Genomic DNA, 14,094 nt, shown 5'->3' with positions numbered 1-14,094 from the left:
CACAATATTGAACCTTGAACTAAAATATATTACTTGATGGATGCTATTTTTTTCCCCTTCTTGTAAATGTAGTTTACCTTTTCTTTGTTAGCAAATGTTATTTATTTAATATTTAATATGTCCATTTCATATGAATTACAAGCCATCTAAACATTCATTTGACAATTCATTTGCGTACAAGTTATTTGCTTGCTGAATTAATATGTTAATTAGAGTACTATGCATCTTGCATTCTTATGCATAATTTTATACCATTGGATGACCTAAAAAAATAATAAATCTCAAACTGTATCCTTGGTCTACAATAACAAATACTTTTAGTTGTTCTAAAAATCTACAAACCAACACCTTATCAGTCTAAGTTAATATTATATATTGCACCATCTGAATAAAGAGCCTGATTTTGCCACCTGCTAATAAGTGTTGCTAATGCAAGTATTAATGCTTAACTTCCAGAAATCTACTCAAGGACATGTAAAAAGAATTTTATCATGAACACATGCACGTAATCAATAGGGTCGGTATATGAAAGGTTGAATTCCGGAGTCCAGAGGAGAGTGAAAAAGTTATGCCGGCCCCCATCATTTTCACAGGCTTTGCATAAAGGTTAGCATATTCCTTGCAGGAAATAGCTCCATTCCTCATCATATGCTGACACAGCAATTGGTACACCGTACCCATGGATTGGGTTGGCATAGTCGGCCTCGGAGCTTACGATTGCCAGCACTAACATCACTTTCTTGCAGCTGTTTAAGCATCTACTGTCTAAAACCAGCCTCAGGTATATGTCACTCGATCCTCAACGTAAATCAGCAGATAGAATAAAGCGTTCCGGGAAAGCTAGTTTTTTCTCCATTGAAGAAATAAAATCACCAACTGGGTCTCGTCCGTCAGTCTGATTCTTTCACCACAGTGGAATCTACGCGAGAGAATTTAAGCACTTTCAGGTTCTTGAATTAAAGCCAAGGAGGTTGTGCAAAAAATGATAAAACAACTGAATTATGTACTTTTGAAGGAAGAGATGTGTTGGATGGTACCGGAGAAAAAGAAGTGTAAGTAAGACGTTTAAGTTCAAGACTTTGGGTGCGTTTAACTGAATTGTAAATATGAATTCTGAAATCTGAATCCATTAAATTATTAAATTGTTAAGTATTAAATCGGATACATTTAAGTGTATATCAGATTCAGTAATAAATGAATAGTTTATCACTTATTTTTGAAATCCAGTTTGTCTAGAAAATTCAGTGCCACTTAATTAATTCAGATGTTCAATTTTTTGTTATCAAACGCGTCTAAACATATTAAGATCTAAATCCATTAAGTTTAAATACCGAATTGAGTTATCAAACAACCCCTTTCTACTTGAACTTAAAAATAAAAAGAATTTATACTTTTGAAGGAAGAGGTTTTTTTTTGTCTAAGGAGAAAGTGAAAAAAAAAAAGTGTTCCAAATCACGTCTTTTAACTCAATAAATCTTTACCCTTAAAGAAGTTCATCTTTAATTGGTATCGACTAATACTAACCACTAATATCACATATCCATATGTTTTCTTGTATTTAAATGAGATACTACATTTCCTATGCCCCGCAACAAAAGATTTACTCTTTTTTTTTTTTGTGTTTATCTCAAATTATAGGTCTTTTTTTTTTAAAAAAAAAATTGTTATCTCGTCAGTTTACTAATATGCTTATATTTAATTTGCATTAGTATCACCAAATATACTACTTCATTAGTTATTTATTCTAGTGGGAGGAATAAAAACTAAAAATTATATCTATATCTACTATACAATGAGCCAAATATTGCAACATTTTGACGAGGTTGATCTTGAATTGAAAAACTAAAAAGTGGCAAGTTGCAACAATATTTTAGCAATATAAATCATTTCATTTGAATGATTCATCATATAGTATTAATGAGTAAATGAGGAAAGTAGCAAGTCAAAACGATTGGTTTAACTATAATAATAATTAACACTTTTTAAAAATATGTCTATTTTTATGGGACGGAAGGAGTATAACGATTAAATTACTCGGTCGATCTACAAAAGATTTTGTGATGGACGTTAGGAATGCCAACATGTGTGTGTGTGTGTATATATATATATATATAGGTTCAAATAACTCAAAAGTAAAAGGTAAATCAACGCATATATTTCTACATCACTTACAAGCTAATAAAATACACAAAGTTGGAGGATCACTACAGAGCATACACAGCAAAGTACTAATAGTAACACAACAGTAATGTTGTACAAAATACCATTGCCGACAACACAATTGTCAAGAAAATGTCAAGTACACTTTTTAAGTTAATGACCAAATATATAAACATTCAACGACAATTCTCATACCATATGAATTCCTGATTAAAGCTACTGGAGAGTCAAACTCAAGGGTCCTCCTGAGTCAATACCCGAACCACCACCCTTGCATTGTGGAAAGATGAATGAAACTGATCACCTCCCAGAACCCCTTAAAACCATCCATCTCCATCACTTTTCACCCTGCAAGGACTATTGCTGCGCGGTTCGTTCTTGACTCACCCCACCCACCCCCCAAACAAAAACCCCCCGACACTACTTTAGAAGACCAGACCCCCAAGCAAAACACACCAACTACCATTCCGAAGTAAATCTTGTCTATTGCATTAACCATGCATAAAGTACTTGTATTAGATGCATCTACGTTGTACGCTATGGAAGAGTACAAGCCATTAATGCACAATAATACAAGATTCTAAATGCATAATTTACAATAAACAAGATCTACTTGAGAATTTTCCACTCCCGATAAACAAACAAACCAAAAAAAAAAAATTTTTTTTTAATATAAAAAAGCCTATATGACAAGACCATACAACATGCCCACGTCAGATTTTTTTTTTATTTATAAAAAAGACTAATTGGCTCAAAATAGTACTGTCCTTCCTTCCTGAGTCAGCTTTCGCAGTGAAGAGCAGCCTTGATTTTCTGTACGGTGCAAGAAATGAGATTGTTGACGGTCTCCACGGATTCTACGGTGAGCTTGGCTGTAGGGAGACTATTCACCAAAATCTGGAAGGCCACGGTCAAGAGGGACCCACTAACTCTGTGGCTGGTGGGGCCGTTTGTCAGACCATTGGGAAGGGGCCCACGAGAACCTGGGCCGTCAGGTACGATAGCAAATCCCGAGGGGAGCAGGGCAACGTAAGCGGAATCCCCACCGTTCATCACCACGTGCATTGCTGGAATGTCAACGGGAGCGTACACCACAAGCGACCCCGCCGCGTCTATGCATGTCTCCTGCAGTATCAGCATGCTGCTCTGGTTCGCGTTCATAGCCTGCAAAACGCAAAGCAATAATCCCCCCTCAGTCTTGGTAATATTAACACAACATGCCATTCGTAATCGTGCTGTTCTTTTTCTTTTTCTTTTTTCAAAAAATAAGGATCACACGTCAGCGTCCGCCCCGAGGCCAAGTTAGTCAACTTCTGGCGGGACTTTTCAGTTTTCACGAACCGGTTCCCTTTTAGGTCATGGGCTGACCCATGAAGCTGACAGGTGTCAAGTGTTTTGACTTTTATATGTTTACAAAAAGAAAAGTTAAATCTGAGCCAGAACCATTGGATCTCAATCCGGTTGTCCTGAAAGAAACTTCCAAGTGACGCATTTGTCCTTTTACCCAGGACCACTATTACCCAGAAATCATATGGACTTTTGCGTCTTTCAACCTTTTCAACTTCTTATTATTACCCATGCCAGTAATAAATAATTCAGGAAGAAAAATATATATAGTACTACTACTTAGCATAGATGTCTAAACCCAAAAAATAAAAATAAAAAATGGTGCCTAACGCTTAATATTGGGCAAAAATTAATAATATTACTATTTTTTTTTTCATTTCTTGCTAGAAACAATATCTAAAATCTTGGAGGTTTGGCTGCTCGACTACATTATTACCTTTGGAGTTATTTAAGTCGTTTGGATTGATATTTTTTAGAGTTTTATAAATATATATATACGGTTACAATTTAATGTATATGAGGTGATTGCATAAAAATGTTCACGAAAAACATAAAATTTTTTTTTTTTGTTCTTGAGAAAAGATGAAAATACAAACAAGGCAACACACGTGTTGGCACATCTAAGTCTGCAAGCAAGATTAGTGCAACTGTGGATGGATGTGGACTATATATCAGGGATAAATTGGAGCCCATTTTTTCACAGGGATATATTTAAAAATAAATAAAATAAAATTGATTAGATTTGAGGCAGGGATAGAGAGAGAAATATTTACACTAGCACGGAGGAGGGAAACGCAGTTGCCGTGATCTTGACCTTTGGCAATATGGGCCATTTCTTGCATGGGACCACCGTTGGATAAGATGTCCCATTCACTCCGGAGGCGTTCATCGCGGAGAAAATCAAAGAGTCTCTGCGGGGAAACGGGGAGCCAAACGGACGTGGCTGCGCTCAGAACAATGCCCGGTGGCTCGCCGGGATCGTCCACGCTCTTTCGGGTCATCACTCGGACATCCTCGTCCACATTGCCGGCACACAGTTTGTTCCATTTGTGCACCGTCGAAGCACAGACGCCGGCACAAAAGTTATCAGTCATCCGCTGCGCCAGCTTCAACATGCTTCTCCTCCCACTTGCAGTTATTGCTGCATGTCGTTTTCCGATTTAGCAAACACTTGCAGCGATACAATTTTGCCGTTTGTTCGGTTTTTTGGATAGAAAAATCGTAGTAGTAGTAGTTGATAGAGAGATATTTGTGTACCGGTGTGATCCCGGGGTGCGACGCTGGAGGACATGAGGATGGCGAGGCACTCGCACTGGCGTTGGAGGGTGGCGATCCATCTCTGAGAGCCGAACCCCATTCCGGCACCGATCAACGGGCGGTAGAGTTGGTGAATCATAGATTCGTCGTAGTCAGCATGTTCTACCCAAGTAACCTGGACAACAACACATTGATTGATTGTGAAATAAGTTCCGAGCAACGTGCATGCACCAGGATCACACAAACACAAACGCAGATTTTTATTTTTCCCATCCAACCAACTGTTGTATTATTAAAAAGTCGTAAACGTCTAGCTTTGGCAATTTACTTTTTTTGGTTTCTTAGTTGGCGTCTATCTTTAAACCAACTTCATCTCTTAATAATTATGTCGTCTCAAGCCCAAATGCAAAGTCGAGCCAACCACCATTTTTTGCGACCATCTTCTTATCGTCAACAACACTAGTGTTTAACTATTTTCAAAGCATCTTCTTATAGTCCCACATTATTATCGTTATATATTTCATACTAGTCTACGATGTGAGATGAGTTGAATCCAAGCCAGTGAAGAATGGAAAGATGATGAAGATCACTAACATTTTGTCCTCGATGCTTTGACCGGAAAGCATGATGATAATTAGGCAATTCTGATCTACGTACCTCCCCCCCCCCCCCCCCCAAAAAAAATATTGGGAATTGCTGGGGTCTAGGTTCAATGACGGACAAGATAGAACCCCGGCAGGGAAGGGAAGAGGACACAAAATATATAGGCAGACAAAAAATTTTGCAAGATTTGAAGGCAAGAACCACTGGGCCAATGACTCAGCGGCCACCAGGGAGAGGCTTAAGTCCCTCCTTGAGGAGTAGGTGAAAAAAATCTAAGAGTTGTGTCATAGCACTTTCTTGATCTAGTTGAGTCTATATACCCACTAGTCTCCTACACCAGTCTCCTTAGGCTCCCCTCCTCTTAGATTAGGATAGAGTATGTTATACAAATATATCGTTGCTAAAAAAAAAAAAAGGCACAAGGCAAGAGAGAGACATGTATGTATCGAAGTTACTACTACTGACTACTGGTCTTTTTTTTTTTTTTTTTTTTTTCACTAGTAGCAAGCACTACAATTACAACAACTAGCTTTACTACTTACCACCAAATTAACTAAATCACTGCGCCCAAAGCCTTTTAGGCCCTCACGTGACAACAAAAAAAAAAACCCTTGCAACAGCCAGTCTCAGGGTTTGACTAAAAAGGAGGTCTTATAATTGAAATATATATATATATATATATATATATATATTTAGAGTAGAGTAGAGTAGAGAAACAAACACATCATGATCATGAAGCTGGAACCAGATAGTGCACAGTTGCAAGACTTTAATATTTTGCCTGGAGGGATGATCGAGACAGCATCAGAAGCTGGAATAGAAACATCAAATCATTTTTTTATTTTTATTTTTTTATAATCTCGCCAAAGTTTGGGGGGATTACGAAGCCTTTTTCCTCCAAATCATATGAAATTAATGTGTCCCTAGGTGCTGCTAAATTTTAAGTAATGGAGGCTTCCATCCGGTTATTAAATCATTTGGTTATGGTGGAGGAGGGTGGCCTCGATTCCCGCTTCTACTGTCTGTCCTCATAAAATTATTATACTATACTACTGACTGCTACTTCACTATACTTTACTACGTACTAGTTAGTACTAATTAACTTCCTCATCTTAAGCAAATCCAGACGTCCAATACTATAAAGAAATCCATGCAGGCAGCTTCAACATCTCACTAGACTTGAATCCTGGATCCTGGATCCTGGATCCTGAATCCCGAATCCTGAATCCTACCTACTTAAAGTAAGAATAATAATATGCTTTTATATTTCAACTTTGACAGAAAATGTATCTAAAATTTTTGACATAATTCTTGAAATTGTGAGGTAAGCATGAAGCTGTAAGGTAGAAAGAATGCTCTTTTTCCCACCGACTGATTTACTCCAAAGAAAGAAAAAGACAAACTCTCTATCACTGAAGAATAATGGAGAGGAGAGATGGGGAGTGAAATGGCTCAAGACTTTGACCGGGTACAAAAATCCACCAATTTCAGTTTCTCTAGCTAGCTAGTTTCCTCAACCCAACTACGCCTCCAGATTGCAATTCCTACAACCAACTCATTAAACATTTGGCAAAAAAAAAAAAACCCTTAGGGTATCATGAGTGGGATATAGTACCTGAAATATGTACCATCAAAAGGATATATCCAACGGAAATAAAAAGGAAAAAAGATTTTACGGCCTTAATTAGGGCGGGCCGGTGAGGGAAAAAAAAAAGAAAAAGAGAAAAACTCACTTTGGAGTAGCCATTAGGCATATCTTCCACTAAACAACCAGAAGGAAGCCTTCTACTACGGGGAAATGTCGGTGACGCACCACCACCGGAAGTTTCCCGGATGGAATCAACGGACACATCCACCACAGCCCACACCCCCTCTGCATGCTGCTTGCAAAACCGGAGGAAATTCACCTCACGAACTGGAACCAATGGCGAAAGAACTTGCAGTTCCCCGTGCATCTGCCAGAAAATAAAGAAAGAAATGATGGCGCGTTATTAGAAGAAAATGAATTCAGGAATTCGCAAGTACTGTACTGCTGCTTTAGCACAGCGAATACTACAATACACGTTGATTCATTAAAACGAAAGTTGCCACAGAAATAAATAATGGCACGTTACCAGCTGAAGTGCACCATTTCTGGTTCCTCCCATTCCACCTGATATCACATCTGTGGTCGAGGTTCTTGCAATCATACAAGGAAACATCTCCGCCCATTTGTTCTATCAGAGTCAAAAAGGTACCAGAATTAATTGCCCGCGAAAAAGCGAGGAGCTTTGGCAGTCATAATGCTAATCACTAGCACAAAATTCCAGGCAAGGCAAGGAATTTTGGACAACATAATCATGAATCATGCCACCTAAAGTTAAATCAAATCTAAGACAGACCCCATCAAAATTCAATTAACTCACCGCATCCATTAATGTCTCCACGAGAGCCAAGCTGTTGATAATCACCATGCCGGTTTCTCTGGAGGCCTCGGTAACAAAGCCAGTGGGTTTCACGCCAATGCAAGGAGTAAATGTTCTCATGTACTCCTCATGATTCAGTATTTCTCTACCGCCTTCCAGGCTCCTCAGCCAAAGGGGCTCATCTGTTTGTGCCAATTTCACCAGTTCATTCATTGCCGCCAAAGCCAGCTCCAAGTACATGGATTTCTCCAATGATCTTTCAATGCCCGTCCCGCCAGTTGTTGCCGCTGCTTTAGTCGGACCCGCCATCACGGATAAAGGGTTTCCGATTCCGACCCCGAAATCTGGAGGGCCTAACGGCAGTGTTGCTGGGACAGTGCTTAAGCTAGCAAATCCGTTTCCTCCGACCCCGAGCTCCAAACTGGAATTGGGCAATGGAGGAGCCATGGATGCAGCCGAGGACGATATGGGACGGCCTAAAAACTTGCCAGCAAGTGTACAAACTCGGTCCAATTCGTCCTTCAACCGTGCATTTTCAATCCTCAGATGTTGCTCCTCTAGGGAGACTTCGCCAATTATTGCAGGACCACCACAGTTGGTGCAAATTGGATTCCTCATGGCCTCTCTTATTGACATATTTTCCGCGCGAAGCTTATCATTTTCTTGCCTGAGGATTGAATTCTCATGCCTCTCGAGTTGTGTCTGGTGCAATCAATCAACAAACTTTTTCGGTCATGGCCAAAGAACTCGAAAAAAATAAAATTTTTTTTCAAACCTTGAGATTGCTTTTATTATGGGGAATTTTTACCTTCATTTGTGTCCTCCTATTCTGAAACCAAAACTTAACTTGTCTAGTCTCCAAGCAAAGCCTTTTGCTGAGCTCCAACCTTTGCTTCTCATCGGGATGAGGACACTCTTTGAAGAGACTGCAAAAAATAGGTCCAAAAAAAAAAAAAAAACAAAGCAATTCTTCTGAATTAGCACAAACACCAAAAAATTAGGAAAAAACAAAAGGCTTTTTTTTTTTTTTGGGGAAAAAGAATAGTTATATGGCAAGAGAGAGAGTATACGCTTCAAGTTCTTGGATTTGTTGGGGGGTGTGGCGATGGTATCTCTTCTTCCTTGGTGGCTTGTCGGCAGCTTCTTGATCATCTCCTGATCCACCCTCCATGTTATCACTCCCAGATCTGCTCTCGTGCTCTTCATCTCTGCTTCTCCTTCCAAAATTCATATTGGACTCGTAGTTTTCGGACATTCTCCTCACCTCTTGCCCCTCCAAACTCGTTTGCTGTCCAAACCAAAAAATTTAAAAAAAAATAGAATAAAAAGTTAATCTACCTAATCATATACAAGTTTCAAAAGGAAAATGATGAGAAGGGATCCCATAGAAGTTGTACAAGGGCGAGGGAGAGGCCAGGAGAGGAGAACATGGACTTGGAAAGAGATTGAGTAGCGAGGCGCGGCTGAGCAATTGCAGCACTTGCGGGCATGTTTGTATTGCTGCTGTTAACGTTGTTGCTGTCGCTGTAAGGTATGTCGGCAACGATTTTTGCACCGCCGCCACCAACTGAATTGTTGTCAAGAAATCCCCCAAAATTCATCAAATAATCCTTCCTTTTTTTCCTCCTTCTCACCTTTAATAGGGATATGTGTATGGTAAATATCGCTCTAGCTCAAGAATGGACTTGGTTATTTCGTTTGTAGCAGGTGTACATGGGAAACGCATTCATGAATTTCACGCCACTCTCTTGTTTTCGAAGTGAGAATTAAGAAAGACAAGTGAAGTTTTAAGACAGCAAAAATTACATCAAACCGGAAAAATTGGGTGTCAACGTATGTGATTAAATAGATAGATATGCAACAAATAAAAAAAAAAGTTTAAAAGCCCAAAAAGAGATATGGGAAAAGAATAGAAATGAAAATAGTAAGAGAGAGGTAGAGGAGACACGAGGACTAAATCCAAATGTCTCCAACTTCCTCTCTAGAGAAAGCTTTTTGTGTGTTTTCTCAGAGAGAAAGAAAGAGAAAGAAGGCAAAGCACAAAAACCTTTTCTGGCTGCTTAGCACTTCCTTCTCAATCCCTCTCTCTCCCCCCTTTAAATCAAACAAAGCCAACAAACAAAACAAGAAAAAAACCCTCTTTTTCTCTTGCTCTACAAGGGCAGAAGAAGAGAAATGCCTTATGGGAACCCTAGTTTAGAAGGGTTTTTAGCTGTTCATCGGCTGGTGTCTGAATCTCTGATGAGTGCTTGACTTGTGAAAAGCTTTTGTTCATGACTTAGAAAACCAGGAAAAGAGGGAAGGGAATAGATAGAGAGAGACAGAGAAAAGGGCAAAAAAGAAGGCTTAAAAAGGTCTGTCTTTGCAGAGTGTGAAGACGAGGACTAGAGAGTAGTGAGAGAGAGAGAGAGAGAGGAGGCAAGAAAAGGTGAAGATAATACGCAATATGTGGACTACTCGAAGCCTCATATACATACTGCCAAAATAGAACGGAGAAGGGTCGGTTGACTCTCTTACTGTACCTTTTTAACTTTCCCCACTCTCTTTGCTTTTCTCCTCTCGCGGTGTGGACTTTGGGAAATCATCACAGTGCACTTCAACCGTTCTACAAAAGTCACTATGGAGACAAAAGCTCATAAAACGTTCTCCTCATACGTTGTTATTATTAAGTGACCAGCATGTATGGAAACGGTGTAAATCACTCGGCCAAATGGATCAGTGGCCATCAGAGAGGGACTTAAATCTCTTCTTAGATTATAGATGAGGGTTTGAACTTCACTTGTAGAGAAAAAAAAATCTAAGAGTTGTATCATAGTACTCCCTTAGTCTAGTTAGATCTGTATATTTACTAGCCTCTACAAGAGCTTCCTTAGGCTCCCTCTTCCCCCTAAATTAAGATAAAGTAGGTTATACAAATGTATCGTTGCTGACAAAAAAAATATATATATATGGAAATGGTGTAGTATCTTTTCGATATTTCGCTCTTGAGTTAAAATTCATCGCTGGCTGGATGATGAAATAAAGAATTTTTTATTATGGGATTGCAACAATTTTAACATTTAGAATATAAATTACTATCATTATTGAATGATGTGGCATTCAGTGATTGGATATGACCGTCGAATTTTTGGATAAGGCAAGATGAAATTGGGATTGACATATTTGGATAAAAATTTGTTTATAGGGTAAAATACTAAAAAATTCCCTGTAATTTGATAAATATTCAATTTAATTCCCTTTGGTTTAGAAACTTACTCTGCAACTCTCTGTAGTTTCGACTAAATTGAAAATTGAACAGAAAGCATTCAATCCAACGATTGTATGTGAAATATCAAATATTGCTCATACTATACGTGAGATGCTTTTAATTCAATTTTTAAGTTTTTCAAATCAGAGAAAGTTAAATTGAACATTTGACAAATCATAGGGAGTTCATATATATTAGGACAATATTGTCATTTCACGTATAACTGTTAGATTGGATGCTTTCCATCCAATTTTCAATATAGCTAAAACCACGGGGGAGTTGTACTGTAGATTTCCAAATCAGAGAGAGTTCAATTGAACATTTAGCAAATCACAAAGAATTTTTTGATATTTTACCCTTGTTTATGCGAGTGCTTGATTTAGCAAACCATAAAGAGTTTTTTGGTATTTTACTCTTGTTTATACGCGTGATTGATAACAATTTGGAAGAAGAAGAAGATGGTAGTAGCAAATTTTGAAATGATGTATGAGGTCACCACGTTTAAGGGTTGAAATACTTTGGCATTATTGATTCTTTGAATTATACGCACATTTATTATATAGTTGTTTTAATGGGATAAATACTAGATATTTGATTTGCATGCTTAAGTAATATTTGACATTTGTAGCACATGTAACAGTAAGTAGTAATTCTCGAGCATTATATTGAATCCATGTATGATTAAAGCTCTAAAAGTCTACTACGTTTAAGAGCCAAAATATATTGACATTTATTCCTTGACATATGCGGGCACGATGGATATAATGAGACAAATGAAAGAAATTTAATTGATTAAATGAATTATTAATTTAGACATCTGTGATGCATGTAATTATACCGCTCATAACTTATATTGCGCGTTTAATTTAGACATCTAAAAGTTGCACCTTCTGTTGGTTAGTACGAGTACGCGTAAATATACAATGCACTTTTCAACTCGTGTATTTAAATCATGAACTAAAATTATTTTAGACCAAAATTTAGATGCTAATTACCAACTGTCCCAAAACTTAAGGGACCATCACCACATTTCAAGAAAGGTAAAACTGTAAGAAACATGTTTACAGGGAGAAGGAAAGACACATTTTGTACATAAACGGTTTGATTTTTTTGTTCGCTTGCCTTCTCGCCTTCACTCTGTCAAAGTACGCACATTCACACGTCCCGTGACGAGACACACGCGGTAGTTTCTTATAAATGGACAGAGACTTTGGGATTCGTTATTAATTCCAGTGTTATGAGTGCAAATTACAGTAAGAATATAATAAGTATTCAATTATTAATTGCCAAAACACCCAAAGAAATTTTGTGGAAAGGGACCAAAATAAATGGGTTTATCTCGTGTACGCATTTATTTACCTTTTCCATCTGCCTATTTTCTTAGTATGATTTTGCTAATATAAGTTAAGAATCTCTAATTATAGTAATCCTTTGGATCAAATCATTTCAGCTTCTATGCAAAATTTTACAACTCATAAATCGTTAGATAAATTGTCTAGATGCAAAAGTCTAGAAAAATTTTAGATCAGCAAAAATGAATTTTGTTTTCCCATTGAAAGAGAATTTGGTTCTAATCTATAACTATATTTTTCCTACTGTTTGAAAACTCAGGTCCTGTTTAGCAAATGAGTTTTTCGGGTGTTTGTCTAAAATTTTATTGCAGTAGTTTCCTGTAAAAGTTGTAAGAAAATTTTTTTGAAGTGTGTAAATTTTTGGATATTTTGAAGTGTATAGTTTCAAAATTTTGAGAAGTTTTTTGAGATATCTCGGCCCCGTTTGGAAGGTAAGTTTTTGGGTGTTTGTCTAAAATTTTAATGTAACTTACTGTAGAAGTTTTTTAAAAAATTTTTGATGTGTGTTTTTTTTAATATTTTAAAGTGTATAGTTTAAAATTTTTGAAAAGTTTTTTAAGGTTACTGTAGTTAAAGTTTTTAAAAAACTTGTAGCAGACAAACTTGACAAAAAACTTAACTTCCAAACAAGGCTATATATATGTTAGACTTCTACACAGTAAAACTTAAAAGTCATGTATCAGGACTCTGTTGTAAATTCATCAAGGGGATTTTGAATGTGCTCCTTTACTAAAAATTCTAAGACAATGGAACATTTTAAAGTTTTCGAGAGTTGGAAATTTGAAAAACCATTGAATTGATGTACATATAGGAATAGTTTCAGTCTGGTTCACAAAATTATGATTAAGATGATTAATAAATATGACTAATAACTTAAATTTCTCTACGTATTGTTGCATTATTTTGATTCTTTGAGTTTTTAGTTAGAAGGTAAGGATTAATATAATTCTTTTCATGCTTATTTCCCTACCTATAGGCTGTAGTGTTTCATATAACTTGCTTAATATTTATGCTTGTTGATTTTCCTCTTATACATTTTGCCTTGTATATGGACCTTTATATCTACATTCAAATGTTGCTAATGGGATTTAGTGGTTCGAGTTCTAGGTTATTTCAATCAATATGTTTAGTGATCTCATTATTTTATGAAGTTTTCTTAAAAAGCCTTGTCTGGTTGATTGAAACTCATCAAGTCTGATTTAGCATTAACGCTACTAAATCAGATGTAATCTGTTGAATTTACATCCTTCTATTAACACGAGAGTCGATAGTTTAGGATCAAAATTTGGTGTCAAAATAATCGCGTGGGTAGTTTTACACTAGATATGTTAATAATCTACTCATTGTAACGTGTGAACTAAATATTATTATTCCAAGATTTAGATGCTTCCATTTGGTATATTAATCCGTGAATAACTAAGCAACGACATTACCCAGTATTCAATGTATTCCATTTACATCAACTGAAAAATATTTGTATCATCGTGCATTAAGTACCTGCGATCTCTTAGAGTCTTTTTCGCTGTTCGATTCAAGGCTCAAATCAAGTACCCGACAGACAGTCGAGGGTAGAAAGGGTGTGAGAAGGGATGGGAAGGTTAAAAAAAAAAAAAGTATATCTGTGATTTCTAAAATATACAACTTAAAGAAAATTTTGTTTTCCTTTTCAAGTATTACAATGAATACAGAAGAAACTTTTGATGGTGGGATTTGATTTCATGAG

At 37.0% G+C, this 14,094-nt stretch overlaps 1 protein-coding gene across 1 annotated transcript; it reads right to left on the bottom strand.

The window, feature by feature from the left end:
* Positions 1–2,214: 2,214 nt before the first annotated feature.
* On the bottom strand, positions 2,215–10,212 carry LOC113728008 (homeobox-leucine zipper protein ANTHOCYANINLESS 2-like). The gene is made up of 9 exons (XM_027252460.2): positions 9,170–10,212; positions 8,843–9,060; positions 8,581–8,698; positions 7,773–8,474; positions 7,482–7,583; positions 7,101–7,322; positions 4,765–4,939; positions 4,281–4,648; positions 2,215–3,324 (listed from the first exon to the last, which is right to left on the bottom strand). The coding sequence occupies exons 1-9, from the start codon at positions 9,371–9,373 to the stop codon at positions 2,941–2,943; spliced, it is 2,493 nt and encodes an 830-aa protein (XP_027108261.1). The 5' UTR covers positions 9,374–10,212; the 3' UTR covers positions 2,215–2,940.
* Positions 10,213–14,094: the final 3,882 nt, after the last annotated feature.

The sequence above is a fragment of the Coffea arabica genome, chromosome 2c, assembly GCF_036785885.1.
Source record: "Coffea arabica cultivar ET-39 chromosome 2c, Coffea Arabica ET-39 HiFi, whole genome shotgun sequence".
Classification (NCBI taxonomy): Eukaryota; Viridiplantae; Streptophyta; class Magnoliopsida; order Gentianales; family Rubiaceae; genus Coffea; species Coffea arabica.
Note: the sequence above shows the minus strand (reverse complement) of the source record. Positions and strands in the feature narration are given on the sequence as shown.

Excerpts from the sequence above, each read along its gene's own strand:
- LOC113728008 (XM_027252460.2), bottom strand. The coding sequence starts at position 9,373 with ATGAATTTTGGGGGATTTCTTGACAACAATTCAGTTGGTGGCGGCGGT. Across the intron at positions 7,584-7,772 it reads TGGAGACATTAATGGATGCG|AACAAATGGGCGGAGATGTT; the intron begins GTGAGTTAATTG and ends TGACTCTGATAG. Across the intron at positions 7,323-7,481 it reads GAAATGGTGCACTTCAGCTG|ATGCACGGGGAACTGCAAGT; the intron begins GTAACGTGCCAT and ends ATTTTCTGGCAG.